This window comes from Mobula birostris, chromosome 7, assembly GCF_030028105.1.
Source record: "Mobula birostris isolate sMobBir1 chromosome 7, sMobBir1.hap1, whole genome shotgun sequence".
Lineage (NCBI taxonomy): Eukaryota > Metazoa > Chordata > Chondrichthyes > Myliobatiformes > Myliobatidae > Mobula > Mobula birostris.
This window is the reverse complement of record NC_092376.1, coordinates 3,309,948-3,331,732: the sequence shown is the minus strand read 5'-3', so window position 1 is coordinate 3,331,732 and position 21,785 is coordinate 3,309,948. Positions and strand designations below refer to the sequence as shown.

At 47.0% G+C, this 21,785-nt stretch overlaps 1 protein-coding gene across 4 annotated transcripts in view; it reads right to left on the bottom strand.

The window, feature by feature from the left end:
* nup98 (nucleoporin 98 and 96 precursor) overlaps positions 1–21,785 on the bottom strand; it is a 105,439-nt gene that overhangs the window by 12,808 nt on the left and 70,846 nt on the right. For all 4 annotated transcript variants that reach the window (XM_072262458.1, XM_072262460.1, XM_072262459.1 and 1 more), the window contains exons 18-30: positions 20,370–20,508; positions 19,039–19,216; positions 17,300–17,440; positions 14,727–14,903; positions 13,534–13,648; positions 11,383–11,809; positions 9,746–9,975; positions 9,224–9,493; positions 8,406–8,563; positions 7,257–7,397; positions 5,929–6,065; positions 2,836–3,057; positions 1,018–1,259 (exon numbers count right to left, since the gene is read on the bottom strand). In XM_072262458.1, the coding sequence (XP_072118559.1) occupies positions 1,018–1,259; positions 2,836–3,057; positions 5,929–6,065; positions 7,257–7,397; positions 8,406–8,563; positions 9,224–9,493; positions 9,746–9,975; positions 11,383–11,809; positions 13,534–13,648; positions 14,727–14,903; positions 17,300–17,440; positions 19,039–19,216; positions 20,370–20,508 (2,577 nt within the window). The remainder of the gene's footprint in view (positions 1–1,017; positions 1,260–2,835; positions 3,058–5,928; positions 6,066–7,256; positions 7,398–8,405; positions 8,564–9,223; positions 9,494–9,745; positions 9,976–11,382; positions 11,810–13,533; positions 13,649–14,726; positions 14,904–17,299; positions 17,441–19,038; positions 19,217–20,369; positions 20,509–21,785) is intronic.

Genomic DNA, 21,785 nt, shown 5'->3' with positions numbered 1-21,785 from the left:
CCATTTCACCTGCATATCACTCACCAAGACAAACACACCCCCACCCCCAACATGGGCAGCAGGGTCGAGCTTGTTGTTTTTTAATTTTGGTTTATTGTCCGTAGAGTAAAAAGTTTGTTTCGCATGCCGTTTATAGATAAGACCATGCATTGTAACACATGACAACCTGTGTTACTGCTACCTTCCTGTCAGCATGAACCAGTCTGGCCATTCCCCTCTGACCTCTCTCATTAACAAGGTGTTCTCAATCTCAGAAGTGCCGCTTATTGGATGTTTTTTTTGTTTTTACACCATTCTCTGTAAATCCTAGAAACTATTGTGCGTGAAAGTTCCAGGAGACCAGCAGTTTCTGAGATGCTCAAACCACTGTCTGGCACCAACAATCAGTTCACGGTCAAAGTCACATCGACCACATTTCTTCCCCATTCTGATGTTTGATCTGAACAACAACTGAGCCTCTTGACCGTGTCTGCATGCTTTTATGCACTGAGTTGCTGCCACGTGATTGGCAGTTAGACATTTGAATTAACGAGATATACCAGTGTACTTAATAAAGTGACCACTGAGTGTGTATGTACTTCCATAATAAATGTTATGATTTATTTATAATTTTATTTGAAGATACAGAACAGGGTCTTCCAGCCCATTGAGCACCACCCAGCAATCCACCAATTTAACACCAGCCCAGTCACGGGACAATTTACAACGAGCAATTAACCTACTAACCACAACTCCTCTGGACCGTGGGAAGAAACAGGAACACCCAGAGGAAACCCACGCACACACAGGAAGGAACAAACTTCCTTACAAAGGGTGCCAGAACTGAACTCCATGCCTTAAGCTGTAATAGTTCTGTGCGAACTGCCACGCTATCTTGGCACCTGTGGAATAATAAACCACTGGTAGCTGAGGCGGGAGCTTAGCTCGTTCCCTGGCAAAACTTTGTGGAATTGTGCTCAAAGCACCAGGGGAAGGGAGCACTATATACACCTGAGGGACTCGATCGCTGCCACGTACCTGAAGCCAGGTGCCGAACCACCAGCTGGTGACAGTTGTTCCAGTGGCCGGCCTCAATTAGGTGCAGGGCCTCTTTGTGGAGGTCGCCGTTACGGTGAGCACGCAAGCTCTTGGCGTTGTGGATCCACTGCGACGGGATGCCGAGCTGCTGCTGCAGGAACTGCTCCTTCTCCTTCAACTCGTCGGTCTCCTCCAGTGTGCAGTGCCTGTTCAATTGCTCCCGGACCGCGGTCACTCGCTGCCTATTGGAACACAGCTCCTCAGTGGACATCTATCTTCATGTTTATTTAGAGATACAGCGTGCAACAGGCCTTTTCGGCCCAACCATCCGTACCACCCAGCAATCCACCGTTTAACCCCAGCCTAATCACAAGACTAATTAACCTTCTAACTGGGATGTCTTTGGACTGTGAATGGAACCTGGAGCACCTGGAGGTTACCAACACGCACACGGGGAAGATGTATTAACTCCTTATAGACGATGCCGGAATTGAACTCTGATGCCACAAGCTGCAATACAGCTGCGCTAACCACCACACTACGGTGGTGCCCTCAGTATAGGGACACACACCACAAAGTAGGAAGGCCACCACCCTCACCAGAGGGCCTCCTCATCACTCTCCTCCCACGAAACTATTTGGAGCCAATGGAAACAGTCAGGTTAGGTCAAGGTTGCAGCATTGAACACAGTTCTGGTTCTCCATTACAGGACGGATGTGGAGGCTTTGGAAAGGTCCCCAAGATGCTGCCTGGATTGGATAATATTAGCTATAAGGGGGAGACTAATAAGACCATAAAACATACGGGCAGAATTAGGCCACTCAGCCCATCAAGTCCATCCAACCATTCCAGCACAACTGATTTATTACTCCTCCCAAGCCCATTCTCCTGCCATCCTTTGACACCCTGACTAATCAAGCACATCAACATCTGCTTTAACTATACCAAACGACTTGGCCTCCACAGCCATCTGTAGCAGTGAACTCCACAGATTCATTACCCTTTAGCTAAAGAAATTCTTCCCCATCTCTGCTCTAAAGGGACATCCTTCTGTGGAGCCTGGTGCTAGACTACACCAGTATTGGAAACATCCTGTCAAACACTGAAAGTCTTAGTGGATGTGGGTAAGTTTCAATGAGATCCCCTTCATTCTTCTAAACTCCAGTGAGTACAGGCCTAGAACCATCAAACACTCATGCATTAACCCTTTCATTCCTGGAATCATTCTTGTGAACATCCTATGGACCCTCTCCAATGCCGTCTCACCCTTTCTTTGATAAGAGGTGGGGGGTGGGACTAAATGGGAGAATGGATCAGCTCATGATAAGATGGCGGAGCAGACTGGATGGGCCAAATGGCCGACTTCTGCCCCTTTGTCTTATGGTCTTAAAACTGCACACAATACTACATGTGGCCTGACTAATGCCTTATTAAAGCCTCAACCTGACAATTTTGTTCTAGATTTCCAGCATCTGCAGACACCCACTTAAGAATGGCGAAAGTGATTTTTTTTGCCCCTCACAAGGGCGGTGAGCTTTTGGAGGCCAGTGGGATTAGCACAGACGGGCACGATGGTTAGTACAGACATGGTGGACCGAAAGGCCAGTTTTGATAGTGTAACTCCATGACTCTCCCCTCTTTCACCCATGATACCCAGTGTGTTGAACATCTGCCTTACCCCCCCCAATTTATTTTACAATCCTGTAAAAAGTACCCCCCCCCACCCCCAGCGTAACCCAATCTGTGCACAAAGAGAGCGATTACATGTCCATGCTTCAGAAAGGGGAAAGAGTCACATGGCCCCTGGGGCAAACTCACTCCAGGTTGGGGATGTGTAGCAGCACAAAGACAGCCCACTCCCAGAGTCCGGCTGCCTCCAGCTGGGCAGCGTAGCTGGTGTGCACCATCGCCTGGTGCTTCTCCGACAAGTGGCTGTAGTTCAGAGCCTGAAGCACTGCCCAGAGGTGCCAACTCAGCCGAAAGTCCAAGTGGTCAGGCGTCACCGTCCTGGGGTTGAGGAGTGGATGGAGCTCATGGTGCCTGTGGGGAGGAGTGAACCAGTGAATTAAATCAGCCCGCAGTTCAGAGAGAGAAAAAAAAACAGGAAATGACTGTCGACTTCAGGAAAAAGATGAACGGAGAAGAGACACCAGTCCTGGAGGGATCAGTAATTGACTGGACTTTAGAAGCTCACATTCAAAGTAAATTTAAGTACATATATGTCACCATATACAACCCTGAGATGTATTTTCTTGCAGGCATTCACAGTAGATACGAAGAAACACCACACACAAGATGTACAAAAGACAGCAAACTGCAGAAATACAAAATAATAACAATAAATAAGCATTAAGTAATTAAGTGAATATTGAGAACGAGATGAAGAGTCCTTGAAAGTGAGTCCATAGATTGTGGGAACAGTTCGGCGTGGAGGAGAGTGAAGCTGAGTTAAGTTATCCCTTCCATTTGAAGAGCCTGATGGTTGAGGGGTAATAACTGCTCCTGTAACTCGTTCCTGATGGCATCAGCATGACAGCATGGTCTGGATGGTGGAGGCCATTGACAACGAGTGCTTCTTTCCTGTAGCACTGTTCCTTGTAGATGTGCTGAATAGCGGGGAGGACTATGGGCCATAGAATTAATTGCTGACTTCAGAAAGGTAAAGTCCAGAGAATACACACCAGTCCTAATCAAGGGGTCAGCAGTGGAAAGCATGAGCAGTTTTAAGCTCCTAGGTGTCAACACCTCTGAGGATCTATCCCAACAAACTGACACGACAGCAGCTAAAGTTTATTAGGAGTTTGAGGAGATTTGGTACGTCATTAAAGGCTCTAACAAATTTCCACAGCACCATGGAGAGCATTCTAACTGGTTGCATCACCGTCTGGTATGGAGGGGCCTCTGAACAGGATCGGAAAAAGTTGTAGACTTATTCAGCTCCATCATGGGCACTAGCCTCTCCAGCATCGAGGATATCTTCAAAAAGGAGGTGGTATTCATCATTAAGGACCCTCCACCATCAATGGCATGTTGTCTTCTCACTGCTGCCACCAAAGAGGTACAAACTCAACATTTTAGCAACAGCTTCTTCCCCTCTATCATCAGATTTCTGAAGTCTGTAAACTAACAAATGCTACCTGACCATTTTACTCTTTTTGCACTATTTATTAAATTTTTAAAATATTTGTCACTAAGTATTTTAATGTATTGCACTGTAGGGAAAAGCTGAGTAGGTGAAGAGTTTATACCCTAGAGTTTAGGATAGTGAGGGAAGATTTGATAGAGGAAAATGCAACCAGGCTTTTTCCGCTAAGGTTGGGTGAGACTACAACTAGAGATCACGACTTAAGGGTGAAAGGTGAAATGTTTAAGGGAAACCTGAGGGTGAAGTTATTCACTCAGAGGGTGGTGAGAGTATGGAATAAGTTGCCAGTGCATGCGGTGGATTCAGAGAAGTTTTGATAGGCACATTGATGGGAGGAGTACGGAGGGCTATGATCTAGGTGTGCATCGATGGGAGCAGACAGTTTAATAGTTTGACATGGACTAAATGGGCCGAAGGGCCTGTTCCTGTTCCTTTGCTGTAGTATTCTGTGTCAAATTTCACAACATATGAGTGATAATAAACCCGATTCTTTCGGTTGGTCAGAGATGGCTTAGTTCAATTCTTTGCAATGTGGGAGGAAACTAGAGCACCCTTTTAAGGTGAGGGGGGCAATTAAAAAAAAAATGAGGGGCAATTTTATTTTCTTTACAGAGTGGTGGGTGCCTGAAATGTGCTGCCTGGGGTGGTGACGGAGGCACAAACATTAGGGATTTTTCAACGATATTTAGATAGGCACATGAATGTGAGGAAAATGGAAGGATATAGACATTATTCAGGCAGAAGAGATTAGTTTGCTATTGGATTACTAATTTACTTTGATTCAGCACAACATTGTGGGCTGAAGGGCCTGTTTCTGTGCTATACTGTTCTATGTTCTCACCAGGAAGAAACCTACGTGATCAGATGGAGAACATACAAACTCCTTAGACAGTGGCAGGAAATGAACCGGGGTCGTTGGCACTGTAAAGCTTTATAGTAACCACCTCACTACCATAATACGCTGTAGTTATTGGCGCGAACTCTTTTACAAGTGGAATACACATCAACAGCACTGTTGGATTAGACAGTTTTATTCTTAGATTACACCGTTTGTTATATTTTTATAGCTTAACTAATTGTCTGCTTATATTTTATATACATGTAATTGTTTTGTATGTTCCCTGGTGATCACAGTATGTATATGCAGTTGTTCAGTGTGTCCCCTAGTGGTTATATTTATTTGATTCTGGAAATATCTGGAAGCTTCTCTGGTGCTGCATTATGTGAATTGGACCTATCTGATTGGTTAAATCTTATGTGCAAATTTGGAAGAAATGTTTATCATCTTTGGAATACAAAAAGCTGACCACAAGGCTGTACCCTCTCCTTTTTGCCCTTCTCTCTCTCAAGCCCTCTATCAATCTGTTTTAGATTTATTTGTTCTTACTTACTTCCCGTTATGCCACTGGTGTTTAGGGCAGCAATGAAGACCCTCCGTCTCTGGTGGTGTTGGTAGTTTCCTCTCAGTTTTCACGACTGTCAGTCATGCAAGTCCCGGGTGCAGACTCAGGAACACCATTGCACTCAGATGTAGAAGGATTCTTCATTGCTGTTCCTCTAACTATCGTCAAGGTTGTGAGGCCTGAGCTGAACCTCTGAACCTGAAGGTTTTGTTCTATTAACGCTTAATAAAACAATGAAACAAGTGCTATGCCTCTTTCGTGACTTCTGAAAGGACCTTGGATGAAGACATCAGAATCTCACAAACACCGAGTGTCAAAGCAGAAACTGAAGGGAGAGATTAGTTTACCAGAGGGTTCACATACCTGTCGCTGTGGAGTTTTAGTAAGTGGTAACAGATGTCCTGATGAGGGACAATGCCATCTTCAATCAGATCCACATTGGTGTCTTCCAGGTAAGGTGGGAGTGGGTAGCGTGCATATCGCTCGACCTCCTCACCGCCCTGCAAGTTCAGCCAGAAGTTTAGGCAGGAATTATCATTCACAATTCTCCCACTGACCTGATTTGCCCTCTCACCCGAACACATCACATCCAGGGAGGAAAATGTCCCTAAAGTACAAGTTGCTAAACTAACAGCCTCAATGTTTTACTGGGTTGATTATAATTATATACACGACCTAGATGAAGGTTTAGTCAATAAACTTGCAATGACAGAGAGCTGGAAAAATGGGCTGAAAATGGTAGGTAGAATTTAACGCAGACAAGTGTGAGATGTTGCACCCTAGCAGGACAAACCAGGACAGGGTTTACACAGAGAATGGTGGAACAATAAGTGTGGTAGAACAAAGGGATCTACGAATACAGATCCAATTTCTTAAAAGTAGCATCACATGTTGTGAAGATGAGAAGCACGAGTGATGACTGGGCACCCAGAGGTTTTTCTTCCAGGGCAGAAATGGCTAATATGAGGCGTAATAGTTTTGAAGTGATTGGAGGAAAGTATTGGGGGGGGGGGGGGAAGAGAGGAAAGAGAGAGAGAAGAGAGAGATGTCAGAGGTAAGTTCCTTATGCGAGTGGTGGTAGTGTGGTATGTACTGCCAGGGTGGTGATAGAGGCACAGAGGCAGATACATTAAGGAAACTTCAGACTCTTAAATAGGCACATGAATGAGAGAAAAACAGAGGGCAATGTGGGAAGGAAGGGTTAGATTGATCTTAGACAATAAGACATAGAAACAGAATTAGGCCATTTGGCCCATAGCATCTGCTCCACCATTCCATCACGGCTGATTTATTATCCCTCTCAACCCCATTCTCCTGCCTTCTCCCTCTGACCTTTCACACCCTTACTAATCAAGAACCCATCAATCTCCACTTTAAATATGCCGAATGTCCTGGCCTGCGCAGCTGTCTGTGGTAATGAATTCCACAGGTTCACTATTTCACCATTGGAGTAGGTGAAAAGGTTGGCACAAAATTGTGGGCCGAAGGGCTGGGACTGTGCTGTACTGTTCTATGTTCTATGACTGCCCTGTCAGATCAGGACAGTGAGCAGCACAGTGACAAAATCCAGAGCACACGCTGCTCTAGAATGTGACACGAACAGCAGCTAGCAACCACAGGGAACTCAGCACAGTCACACAGATGGCAAATGCTTTGCCTCCTCTGGCGCCCTCATAATCTGTCAACAGTACCTGAAAGGCGTCGGTGTACATCTTGAGCGCATCAGCGATGGAGGCGCTGGGAGGCAACATGTACCAGAGGTGAACAGCAAGGCAGCGCTTCCAATCCAGCTGTGCGCAGACGTTGATGTACTCATCTGATGATTTCCACACCTGGATGACAAGAAACCAGTCAGACAGACACACAGACACACACACACACACACACACACGCCTGGGATCCTGGCCATCATTGTTGGCTGACCAACACTGCCCTTAGGGGAGTCTAGCACAGCTCGCACCCTCCAACTGAAGCCTTGTACACACCCACCCCGAGGCAAGCCCATGTGAGATTCCACATCCCACGCCAGCCAACCTCATCTGCCCGCCATCTCCAAGTTCTACCACCCAAACTCACCCACCCCGCCACATCCCACCCCATCCAACCTCACCCACCCCACCGCCACCAAATCACACCACCCAACCATACCTGCCACTTCCAAGTCCCAACCCAGATACATCTCCCCAGCCCTATCCCATCCAAACTTCTCTCCAATTCCCCATTAGAACTTACCCCCAATCCTCCAATCACTGCCACCTTCCACCAAGCTTGCCCCCAATCCCACTCACCCATCCTACTACACCCCTGATTCAATCTTACCTTCCCCCCAGCTCCCACCAACCATCATCCTTCCATTTACATTATCCACCTCTCCAACCCGCCCAAATGAAATATCTCACTGCCTCCCTGCCCAATGTTTATTTATTTTTTTTATTTAGAGGTACAGGGCAGAAAAGGCCCTTCTGGCTCAACAATCCACCAATTTAACCCCTAGCCTAATAACAGGACAATTTGCATTGAGCAATTAACTTACTAACTGGTATGTCTTCGGACTGTGGAAGGAAACAGAAACACCCGGAGGTAACCTAAGTGGTTCATGGAAAGGATGTACACACATCTTACAGAGGAGGCCGGAATTGAACCTTGAATTCTGAATCACTAAGCTATAATATCACTGTGCTAACCACTAGACTACTGTGAATCTCTGTGGCCATGCTACACCACTGTCCACATCAGGATCCAGGCCAGACATCTCCCTTTTGTAGGAACTCAGAACTACCCCTTTCCAACCATCCAGAACTCCAACCTGCCAAAATCCCTGCTGTGTGGAAAATACTCACAGCTCTGCCTGCAAGCAGGGCAAAGATCTTCAGCCGCTCCTCTTGCATGAAAGAATCAGCCGACCATTGGTGCCAGTCAGCAAGCTGTCTGCTGAGCAGCTCCCTCACTGGGGGGGCCCCACTCACCTGGGCTAGTAGTAAGGCCAATCGGTGATCCCCTGCAATAGATATACACAAACATAGGCATGTTAGTCATCTAGCCAGCAGCAGGCTTGGTGACGTGCACAGCTAGAGGGTCACGTCAGGGAAAACTATCATGTTGTTCTCCTTTACACTAGTGTACTGGAAATGACATTAAACAATGTGGAACTTTAAACAATCTTGAATACAGCAGGGAAAACAGACAATGCCAACCAAGATGCCCAGCTGAATCAGTTTCATTTTCCTGTGTTTGACCAATATTCCTCTGAACTTTTCCTATCCATGTACCTGTCCAATTGTCCTCCTCACTAACAAGAAGGAGGGGCCTTAAGGTGGCAGCATCCATCATTACGGACCCTCACCATCCACAGCATGAACTCTTCCCCTTGCTACCAGAGGTGGGGGTACAGGAGCCTGAAGACACACACTCAACATTTTAGGAACAGTTTATTTCCCTCCACCATCTGATTTCTGATTGGACAATGAACTCATGAACACTACCTCATTCCCCCCTTCCCCCTTTTTTGCTCTCCTTATTGAATATATATTTCTTACTGTAATTTATAATTTTCATTGCTATGTATTGCAATGTACTGCTGCCACAAAACGGTACATTTCATATTAACCCATGCCAGTGATATTAAACCTGATTCTGTCAATGCCTGAGCTGGCCTTGCCTGAACACTGTGCGAGCTTGCAAGCCTCGCTGATCCTCTTGCCAGTCAGGTAACTGAAGACAGCATCCACGTGGCTCTTGTGGTGGGAGAGGGCCACCTCCTCCTCGATCTTCTCCTCTGCTGTCTGCGAGAGCCAGCGGGAGAAGGCCTTCCTGCGCTCCAGCTGGTGAACGTACTGGCTTGGCTCAGAGAGACTGGCGTCCAGCTCCTTCAGATTGCCCCAGATTGCCTCGCACAACGTCCATGCTAGAGACCAGTTCTTCACAACCTCTGCAAAACAGAAGAAAGGTTGAGACTCTTAGATAATGTGGGAGGGAAAGGTTAGATTGATCTTGGAGCAGTTTAAAAGTTTGGCGCAACATCATAGGTTAAAGGGCCTGCACAGTTCAATGTTCTATGAGAGAATTAGGTTCATTAACCAGAGGCAAAAGTGCAGAGGTGCTAGAGGAAGTTTGGAAAGGGCAAGGCTGTGGAAGACATGAAGACAGCATGAATGTTTCAGAAAGTTCCTTCTCTCCTTACCTTCTACCCCCTCAGACTTGTCCACAGTCTCCCGGACCCAGTCTGCATACTTGTGGAGAGCCTCCACACCCATTCGGGGCACAATCTGGGGGCACAGGTCCTCGGTCTCCACAATGCTGTGCTGTAGCGCAATATCCAGTGGCTCCTTGTACAGCGACACATTCCGCCTCACCTGCTCTTCCTTCAGTGTTACTTTCTCCAGGTGGACCTTAAATGGGACCTCAGCAGCCCTGGGAAGGTCCAAACACAGACAGAATTCAAATAGTGTGCAGGAACCATACACTCATTCACCTGGTCCTGAAAGAGTGGCGTAGTGAGCATATGGGCAGCCAACTCACTACTGCACCACGTTATACTGAAGTACGCGCCATGGTTTGGTTACAGTGTGTAAAGTGAATTCGACATCGAGGAAGTGGCAGGATGAAGCAGCCAGTGTGGAACCAGCTAACTGGCAGTTTATGTCAAAGTGGAGAGAGGGTAACTGGAGACTTATATGAGGGGCTTGAGCAGCATGTTAGCACAGTGGTCACAGTATCCTTGCAGTAGAATAGTGTACTGTACAGTGCCAGTAATCTGGCTTCAATTCCCGCTTCTGTCTTTAATGAGTTTGTATGTTCTCTTCATGAATGCATGGAACTCCTCCAAGTGCTCACCATTCACCTGGCAGTTACTGGGAAATTCTGGGTCCTCTCTTACTCCTTTTCTTCTCACCCATCTGTCAACTCCCTCTGGTTCCCCTCCTCCTTTCTTCCATGATCTACTCTCTTCCATCAGATTCTTTGTTCAGCCCTTCACCTTTTCCACCCATAACCTCCCAACTTCTGTTCACCTTGCCCCCAAACCTGGCTCACCCATCGACTGCCAGCTTTTACTCCCCCCCTCAGCCTTCTTATTTTGTCTTTTCCCCCTTCCTTTCCCATTCTGATGAAGGGTCTTGGCCCATAACGTTGACTGTTTATTCGTCTCCATAGATGCTGCCTGACCTGCTGAGTTTCTCCAGCATTTTGTGTGTTACACACTGAGATTGACGTAAAGGTCAAAAGTGATAAAGAAAAATCTTTACCCACTCTGTCCCGAGCTGTTGGTCTGCACCCACACCCCCCCCACAATGGGAATTACTCCTCTCTACCTACTGTCCATAATAGGGGTTTCCATCCTGGGGTCCATAGACCCCAAGACTCCTGCATGGACGGGCGAGCACGTCAATGAGGACAGGCTGAATAAGCCAGGGCTTTTCTCTTGGGAGCGGAGGATGACAGATGACTTGATAGAGGTGTAATGGATGATGAGAGGCATAGATCGAGCAGATAGTCACGAGATTTCTCCCCAGGATGGAAATGGCTAATATCAGAGGGCAAAATTTTAAGGTTACTGGAGGAAATTATAGGGGAGATGCCAGAGGTAATTTTATTGTTAAAAACACAGAGTGATGGGTGCGTGGAACATCCTGCCAGGACTGGTGGTAGAGAGATACATTAGGAGCATTGAAGAGACTCTTAGACAGGCTCAGGGATGATAGAAAAATGGAGGCTTATGTAAGAGGGAGGGTTATATTGAACCTGGTCTAGTTTAACAGGTCAGCACAACATTGTGGGCTGAAGGGCCTGTATAACGCTGCAGTGTTCCATGTTACTTACGGTTTGATCTTGCTTGGCTTTGGAAAATAGTTGTACTCCAGGACTTCAGGGTCGGGGTCTGGGTCTGGTGGAGATGAGCTCAGCGGCTTCCCGCTGTGACAGAGGACGCAGTTTGGTGCCCAGCCCACCCGGAAGGAGCGACCTACGAAGAGGGCCATGTCCATCAGCAGCTTGCCTTTGCCCTTGGTCACTGACTGCTCCATCGGCACCAGCCGCTGCCGCCGGCGAACACCCACCGTCTTCAGCAGCACCTCTGGCTGCTGGCTGGGCAGGGCGAAGCTGGAGGGCAGTTGCCCCGCCACAGGGAGGGACTGAAGCAACGGTGAACGAAGAGCCTCCACCTCGGCTGAAGACCAGGAACTCTTCTCCGGCTGCCTGCTGAGGGACGACCACATCTTCCTTATGTTTGAGTTCAGCAACCTCCCACCTGAAACAGGTTTATGAGAAGGGTGACACACTCTCAGACACAGTAAGACTAAACTGCATCTCCTCAAGAAATGCAATTGATTTCAGCAATGCTACAACTTGGTGGAATGACACGAGTACAGAACTGTTACAGGTGCCCACCACACACCCACAATAGACATCACTGTCCACTTTGGAAAATTCTCTCCACATTCACTCACCACACACTCTCAGGGTAGCTACAGGGAAGGTTAGATAGAGAGCAAGGTTCCCTCTATATTTACCCATCACTTATTTCCAGGGTAGAGATGGGTTAGATAGCAAGTTAAATCTATACTGATCCATCACACACTAGCAGGACAGGTTCAGCAGAGATTAGAAACCAAGCAAAGCTCTCCTTACACTCTCCCAGGGGCAGATACCAAGTAAAGCTCCTTGTACACCTTCTCTCATACATTCCCAGGGCAGAGACAGATTAAAACTTCCTCTGTACTAACCCATCATACACCCCCAGTGCAGAGACAGTTTAGGTACAAAGCCCTCTCCGCATTCTCCTTTCAAGAACTCCTAGTGTAGAGGTCGGTTAGACACAAAAGTTCCCACTACACTGGGAGTGTGCAAGCTAGCTATAGAAAAGCACAAGACACGGGCAGAATTAGGCCATTCAGCCCTTTGAGTCTACTCCACCATTCCATCATGGCTGATTTATTATCCTCTCAACCCTCAACTCTGTCCCATCACACAAAAACCCCATGCAGAGACAATAAAGTTTCCCTCTACCTTGTGGTGAGGAACACCTGGATACACAGTCTCACCCTCTAGACAGCCCTGGCTGAGTAAGCAAGAATCTCAGAAGCTCAAAACCCCACAGGTCTATGCCAGCACAGGCTTCATTCAAGCCTCCCCTCTCTACACAGGGGCACAGCGTGGAGCAAATCCTTTCGGCTCAACGAGCCGCACCACCCAGCCAACCCCCCCCCATTTAATCCCAGGCTAATCACATGACAATTTACAACAACCCTCTCCCATTTAACCCCAGACTAATCACATGACAATTTACAACCTCCCCATTTAACCCCAGACTAATTACATGACAATTTACAACAACCCCCCCATTTAACCCCAGACTAATCACAGGACAATTTACAACAACCCCCCCCATTTAACCCCAGACTAATCACAGGACAATTTACAACAACCCCATTTAACCCCAGACTAATCACAGGACAATTTACAACAACCCCCCCATTTAACCCCAGGCTAATCACAGGACAATTTACAACAACCCCCCCATTTAACCCCAGGCTAATCACAGGACAATTTACAACAACCCCCCGCCCCCATTTAACCCCAGACTAATCACAGGACAATTTACAACAACTCCCCCCCCCATTTAACCCCAGACTAATCACAGGACAATTTACAACAACTCCCCCCCCCCCCATTTAACCCCAGCCTACTCACAGGACAGTTTACAACAACACCCCCCGCCCCATTTAACCCCAGCCTAATCACATGACAATTTACAGCAACCAATTAACCTACTAGCTAGTACGTCTTTGGACTGTGGAAGGAAACTGGAGCAGCTGGAGAAAGCCACACGCACACAGGAAGAATGTACAATCTTTCTTGTGGACAAAGTTGAACTCCAAACTCCAACTCCCCAAGCTGTAGTAGCATTGGGCTTAACCACTCTGCTACCACGGCACCCCAGAGTCAACGTTTCACAGTGAGAACAGCACTTACCAGAGCTCTTTGCCCTCTGTCTCAGACAATCATCTTTGGCTGTGTAATGGGCACCGTGCGAGTCTGGGACGCCATCCATTTCATCATCTTCACCAAACAGAGAAATTTTCATCACCTGTGATGAGAAGGGGAAAAACACCCTTGGATTTTAGATACAAGAGTTTCTGCAGATGCTGGAAATCCAGAGAAACACACACACGGGTTAATGTATGAGGAGCATTTGGTGGCTCCAGGGCAGTATTCACTGGAGTTTAGAAGAATGATAGAGGATTTAATTGAACCCTACTGAATATAGTAAGGCTTAGAAGTAGTGGACGTAGAGAGGATGTTTCCTATAGTGGCGAGTCTAGGACCAGAGGGCACAGTCTCGGAATAAGGGGTGTCCCTTTAGATGAGGAAGAATCTGTTTAACCAGGGGGTAATAAATCTGTGGAATTCACTGCCACAGACGGATGAGGAGGCAAAGTCATTGGGTATATTTAAACTGGAGGTTGATAGGTTCTTGATTAGAAAGCATATCTAAGGTTATGGAAAGAAGGCAAGGGAATGGGGTTGAGAGGGATTTTAAAGCAGCCATAATAGAAAGGTGGACCAGACTCCATGAATGGAATGGTCTAATTCTGCTCCGATTTCCTATGGTCTAAAATGCTTCAGGAAGTCAGATCAGGCAGCATCCGCAAAGGGGAATAAACAATCAGACTGTCAGATTCTCATCAGGAGAAACAACCAGATCCTCATCAGGACTGGGAAGGAAGGGGAGAGAAACCAGAACAAGGTGAGGAGAGTAGAAGGACTACAAACTGACAGATGATCAGAGAGACCAGGTGAGGGAAATGTAGGTGAGTGGGGGAAAGGGAGCTGGGAGGGGATAAGAAGAAGAGGTTAAGGGCTGGAGGAGAAGGAATCTGATAGGAGGGAACAGGGGACCATGGGAGAAAGGGAAGGATGGGAAACAGAGGAAGCTGATGTGCAGGTGTTAAGAGAAGGGGCAAGAGGAGAATGGAAAAGGATGCGGGGAGAAATTACTGGAATTTAGATGTTAGTTGCTCAGTTATTGCACAGTGGGATGGGGGGGATGGGGGGGGTCGGGGGAGGCTCAGATTGCTATAGTCCCTTTTCTTCAGTCGTGCTGACAGCATTTATCAGCTGTGGGTGGGCTCAGCTGCAGCTCCACTGCGTGGACAGTTTGTTACCTGGAGGGTGTGGGGGTCAACACCCAAAATGGATGCAATGTTGCTGGAGGCTGACACTGGTTCCTGCTCATCTGAGATGTCCTCATCCAGGGAACTGTCGGGAATGGGCTCCTGGGTGATGTCGGCCATGTCACTGTCGAGCTCAGTCACTCTGCCGATCTGCTGCATCAAGGGGCTCTGAGGAAATAAAAAAGCTCAATTAGCTTCCAGCAGTAGTCCTACAGAGCAGGTTACTACCCCCTCACCTGGTTTCACCTATCACCTGCCAGTTTTAACTCCTCTCCCTCGCCTCATCTTCTTAAAGTACAGCCGACATCTAAGCCGGAGAGGCGGTATGGAAATGAAGGAGACCACTCAGAGGTTAAGCTCCTGACTCACAAAGGAGAACCTTTGTATAATGGCAGTTTGGGTCACGGAAATTCATGATTACGAGATTCAGATTCACTCATCTATCACACATACAGTGGAATGCGTCATTTGCGTTAGCATTCAACACAACCCACGGATGTGCTGGGGGCAGACCGCAAGTGTTGCCAACGTAGCTTGCCCACAATGTTCAACAGAACACAAGCAACAGGTCCCTTACTGCACAGACAGGTGCAGGCCTTCAAATCCAGGAGCGCCCGTTTCCAGAGTGCTTTGTCCTAGACACAGCAACCAAATTCCGTCTATCAGAGTTACGTATGTGAGAAAAGAAATAAATTATCAAATTTTGTAAAGGGTGCGCGTAACCCGTCAGTACTATGGGGATGCCCTGTAACCGTAGTCCACCCAATGTAATTCATATCCAGTACAATACTGTGTACTACTGCTGTGATTGTTTGATTTATTTATTTAGAGATATGATGTGGAACAGGCTGTTCCGGCCCAACAAGCTGCACCACCCAGCAACCCGCTACTTAATCCTAGTCCATCATAAGAGAATTTACAACCACCAATTAACCTACTAACTGCGGGAGGAAACAGGAGTACCTGGAGAAAACATACATATACATTTCTTATTGTAATTTTATAGTAATATTATATATTTTATATTGTAACTTTATAAATTCTCAACATATGCTGGTGATATTAAGTCTGATTTTCGTTCTGATGAGTCAGCTGAAAGACAGCATGTTTACTCAGTACCAGCATCAGCCTGGATCATGATCCCAGCTGGGATCCACACCCGTAAGCTGGGAACCAGTTTGGAGGTATTGGAAATATTAAAGATCGCTTTATTTGTCACAATTACATCCAAACACAGTGAAATGTGACATTTGTATCAAATCACCCGGGACTTGTCCTCGTCTCATCGCTACCATCAAGGAAGTGGTACAGAAGACTGAAGACACACTCAATTTACAAACAGTTTCTTCTCCACCAGGTTTCTGAATGGACATTGAACTCATGTAACATTACCTCACGATTTTTTTCTTTTTTGCACTAACTTCATTTTTTTTCTACTTAGTTCTTATTGCAATTTATAGTTCACTACTTTTACCTCACTATTTTTCCTTTTTGCACTATTTATTGAATTATTTTGTGTGTATATACATGTACACACAAAATAATTAAAGTAGTGTATATATAATGTTGGCTTCCGGCACCAACACTGCATGCCCACAATTCAATAACCCTAACCAGGAGGAAGGAGAAGATGGCAGCGCGACGCAGCTCGCAGTGGCCACTCCGGTGGTGATGTCTGTTATCAGTTAAGTAGGGTGCCGTGCAAAATCCTGATTTGATGGAGGCAGACGTGAGAGCACGGAGGAACATCTGGAGAAACTTCTGAAATGCCAGTTTCACTGCCGCTGCTACTGTGTGATCCGAAATCTCCAGAGGGGAAAGCCCCGAGTCCTCAGCTTTGCTTGTTGCTCGGCGGCCGGGGCGGGGTCGAAGCGCTCGGCAGAGATGGTGCTTGGTGTCGGAGGCTCGAAGTTTTCAGACGGACTCAGAGTCGGCTGCAGTCAGGTGCTTCCAATGCATCGGCAAGTTTGCAGTGCTTGGAGGTTCATGGCAGGGTGAGTTTCTCCCTTCTACCGTCTGCGTGAGATGATGGGGCTATCGGGACATGAGACTTTTTTTTAAACCATGCCCATGGTCTGCTCTTTATCACATTACAGTATTGCTTTGCACTGTTGTAACTATATGTTATAATTATGTGGTTTTGTCAGTTTTAGTCTTGGTTTGTCCTGTGTCTCTGTGACATCTTTCTGGAGGACCATTGTATCATTTTTTAATGTATGCATTTCTAAATGACAATAAACGAGGACTGAGTGTCCTCATAATCTAATCTAATCGTACGTTCTTGGAGTGTAGGAGGAAAACGGGAGTACTCTGAGGAAGGCCACAGGAGAACGTACAAATTCCTCATAGGCAATTGAAGCTTGTTGCTATAAAGTATGGCGCTAACCACTGCCGGTTCAATACCTGCAGCGGAGTTCCACAGCTCAAAGTCTGGCTCCCTGACATTTTACCAGGTGGGAGACAGAGGGAGGGGTGGTGGGGGAGAGGGAGAGTAATCTGGGGAAATCACTGTGCGGGGGTTCTGGCTGTACAGCAGGGCAATAACACCCTTTCCTGCATGTTACCTGTTGGATCAGAGTAGACCTGATCTGCTCCGGCTGTTTGCCTGGAAGTGCCGCAGTTTTCATCTTCTTGGTCTCTGCCTTCGAGGGCTCAATATCCTCCTCATCAGAATCCCGCAGCCCGTACTTAGAGAAATGATCCACCTTAAAGATGAGAAAATATTAGCTTTGTCACATGTATAATGGAACGTGTCATTTGCATCAATGACCAACACCGCGAGGATGTGCCAGAAGCAGCCCACAAGCGTTGCCACGCTTCCAGCACCAACTTACCCTAACCTGTACATCTCTGGACGGTGGGAGTAAACCCATGGAGTCACGGGGAGAACTACAAACAGCAGCAGGAATCAATTGCATTGTAAACCACTACACTACGGTACTACCTCAAAACCTGCAGCAGTTCCATGGGTCAAAGCTTGGCTCCGATTACCAGGAGCATCACTGCCTGGTATGGATCGGAAAAGGCTGCAATTTTGTTGACTCAGCCCGGGACATCATGGGCACTAGCCTCCCCAGCATCAAGGACACCTTCAAAAGGTGATGCCTCAAAAAGACGGGCCCCCATCAGCAGGGACATGTCCTCTTCTCATTGCTACCATCAAGTAGGAGGTACAGGAGACTGAAGGCACACACTCAATGCTTTAAGAGCACCTTCTTCCTCTTCACCATCAGATTTCTGAACAGATCACCTCATGAACAGTATCTCAATGTTTTTCTTTCTTTTTATGCTACTTGTTTATGTATTACACTGGACTGAAATTTGTTGCTAAATTTACTAGGCGCAGGAGTGGAATCCGGTGTGGTCTTCTGATGCTGCAGCTCACCCAGCCTGAACTTCAAGGTTCGATGTGCTGTGCGTTCAAAGATGCTCTTCTGCACAGCACCGTTGTAACACGTGGTTCCTTGAGTTAACGTCACCCTCCTAATCCCTCCTGCCTATACAATCTCCATTTCCTGCACATTCACATGGATATTTAAAATCCTCCCGATTGCCTGTTGTATCTGACTCCACCACCAGCCCAAACAGCGCCTTCCAGGCACCCACATTTCTGTGGGAAAAAACGCCACTCACATCTCCCTTTGAACTACATTCCAACCCTAGGAAAAAGATACTGTCTGGATACTCTGTCTATGCCTCTCAATCTTATAAACCTCTATCAATGAATACAAGGAAAGCCAAGAACCAACGTTGTGGCAGCTTACAGCACTAACATGTAGTTCACGAGTCAGTGAGGAGAGGTGTTACTGCTGGCTCTGTGCCATGGGTATACAGTGATGTGCGAGACCTACTGGCAGTCTAGAGAACAGGGTGCCCATAAGACATAGGAGCAGAATTAGGCCATTCGACCCAAGCCCATGTCATTCATCATAGATAATTTATTATCCCTCTTAACCCCATTCTCCTGCCTTCTCCCTGTATCCTCTGACACCCAACTAATCAAGAACATATCAACCTCCACTCTAAATATAGTCAATGACTTCGTCTCCACAGCCGTGTATGGCAATTAATTCCACAGATTCACCACCTTCTAGCCAAACACATTCCTATCTCTGTTCTAAATGGACATCCCTCTATTCTGAGACTGTGGACACCCATTCTATCCAGGCCTTTCAATATTCAATAGGTTTCAATGAAATTCCTACTTCATTCTTCTGAACTCCAGTGAGTACAGGCATCGAACCCTCCTCATACGTTAACCCTTTCATTCCAGCAGGTAAGAGGTAAGCAGACTCATCCTTACCTCAAAGACCCAGGAGCCCGTCTCACACCTGTACTCCAGGAAACGGGCACCCTGCTTCCGCGACGAGTTCTCCAGCCTCTCTTCAAAGCCCATCTCCATCAGGCGCTCCGGGCTCTTGATCAGACAGCGTGTGGTTTTGTCTGTGGGCCAGATCCCATCTAGGGTTACCTCAGCACGTCTGTCTCACAAGGAAAAAGGCAAGAAAGTGAGGAAGAGACAAGACATATCACCCTGGATTCCTGCTTGCAGTCTCCACTGAGGTCCCGCTGCCTCCCAGCTTAGGCTGAACACCAGTAACAGAAAAGATCAACATAATCTGATGCTCTGTTATCACATACCTTACACAATGAAAATAGAGTCAAGGAGTCAGAACACTACAACACAGAAACAGGCCCTTCGGCCCATCTAGCCATGCTAAACAATTTACTTGTCTACTATCGACCTGCACCCACACCATAGCCCTCCATACCCTTCCCAGTACAAATTTCTCATAAATATTGAAATCAAACCCCTATCCACTTCCTCTGGCAGCTCTTTCCACACTCGCACCATCCTCTGAATGAAGTTTCCCCTCAGGTTCCCCTTAAACATTTCACCTTTCACCCTTAACCCATGACTTCTAGTTCTAACGCATTCAGTTACCGAAATCAGAATTTCATACTACTCTTCACAAAGAGATATAGCATGGTAACAGGTCCTTCTGGTCTAGTGAGCACGCAGTGCCCAGTGACACCCATATGAATGTAATTAAGCTAACAATTAGCCCACACAACGGTGTTACAGCTCGGGGAGTTAGAGTTCGGAGTTCAATAGTCTTCTCCGGCGTCCTCAGAAGAACATTTGTACGTTTTTCCCATGTGCATGTGGGTTTCCCCCAATTGCTCCAGTTTCCTCCCACAGTCCAAAGACACAGGTTAGGAGGTTAATTGGTCATTCTAAACTGTCCTGTGATAAGATGAGCTTTCTTTGTCACATGTTCTTGGAAAGATGCAGTGGAATGCATTGTTTGTGTGAATGACCAACACAATCTGAAGGATGCGCTGGGGCAGCTCAGAAATGTCGCCACGCTTCCGGCAACATAACTTATTAACCTTAACCCAAATATCTTTGGAACGTGGGAGGAAACTGGAGCACCCGGAGGAAACTCACACATCATGGGCAGAATGTACAAACTCCTTACAGACAGCAGTGGGAATTGAAACCCAGTCTGACAGCTGGCAATGCAGAGCGTTTTCTAAACGCAAATCCGAAGGGCTTGCTTCTGTGCAGGTGACTATGATTCACATACAAAGCCTGTTGTAACTGGGAGGTTGCCTCGTCCTGGTGTTTACCTGTTGAGCCCCTCCCCTATGGGAGGCCTTTTGTCATCATCCAGGTAAACAGTCACCTCTTTCCTGCGGATGTGCACAGTCTCATCAAGGTCCATGTTCGTCAGGTTCACCATCCCGGGGAAATACACCGAACCATAACCTGTGTTTAAAACAATTCATTAGCAGTTCCTAGCCTGGGGTGAACAGCAACCACTCCCCTCTCCCCTTCTCCTTCAGAGCCACCTCTGCAGCTCCAATCACTCCTTCCCCACCTGGAGGCAGGGTGTCCACAGCTATCCAGGCACAGAGGTTTAGTCAGGTGAAGCAAATGGACGTTCTTCAGTCAATCCAAAGCAGCTGGGTAAAACTACAGGCAGTTCTGGTAACGAGCAGTTTCTGGTTTTACAGAGACCCGCGAGTTAGTGCTGTCTGCGAGTCAAAAAACACAAGATGCTGTGTGCCTGTGCTGCTGCTGCAAATGTATTTCTTTACACCCGAGGACTAGAATACAAAACCAAGGATCTAACTCTGAAGGTTTAGAACACATCGGTCATACAGAAAGGAGTATTGTGAGCAATTTTGGGCCCCAGGGGAGTTTCACAAGAATTATCCCAGGAATGAAAGGGTTAAAATACGAGGAGCACTTGATGGCGCTGGGCCTGTACTCGGAGTTGAGGGGGATCTCACTGAAACCTATCAAATACTGAAAGACTAAATTAGATAGGACGTGGAGTGAATGTTTCCTAAGAGTCTAGGATCAGAGGGCACAGCCTCAGAATACAGGAACATACATTTGCAACAGAAAAGAGGAAAACTTCTTCAGCCAAAGGATGGTGAATCTGTGGAGGTCAAGTCATTGATGTATTTAGAGCAGAGGTTGATAGGTTCTTGACTAGTCAGAGCATCAAAGGTTACGGGGAAAAGGCAGAAGAATGGCAGTGAGAGGAATAATGGATCAACTATGATAAAATGGTGTAGCAGACTTGATGAGCCAAATAGCCTAATTCTGCTCCTATGGTCTTATATACCCTTGCATGACAGTAAACTAGACTTAGACACAATAAATCACTTGATAGCTCCATAGCCAGCAAGTAGCAACTAAGCCACATAACACTGATGACTGAGATGCGGGCAGGCAGACAGACACGAACATTTGTACACAATTGTGAAACCCAAGGTCGAGGGCTGAAGATCAAAGGCCTCGGGTTGGCTCGCCCAGAGGTCGGAGGCCAGAGGCCTGATGCCTGTGTGTCAGAGAATCCGAGGCCAAGGACTGGAGTTGGAGGCCAGTCTGTCTGAGAGTGGAGAGGGACGGTGGGACTATGGCTTGTTTTGTAGTTATACATGTTTGTGCTGTTCTGCTGAATGTAGTGGGTATACCATGTTGGCACCAGAATGTGTGGCGAGCATTATCTGGGGTTGTGTTGGTTGTTAATG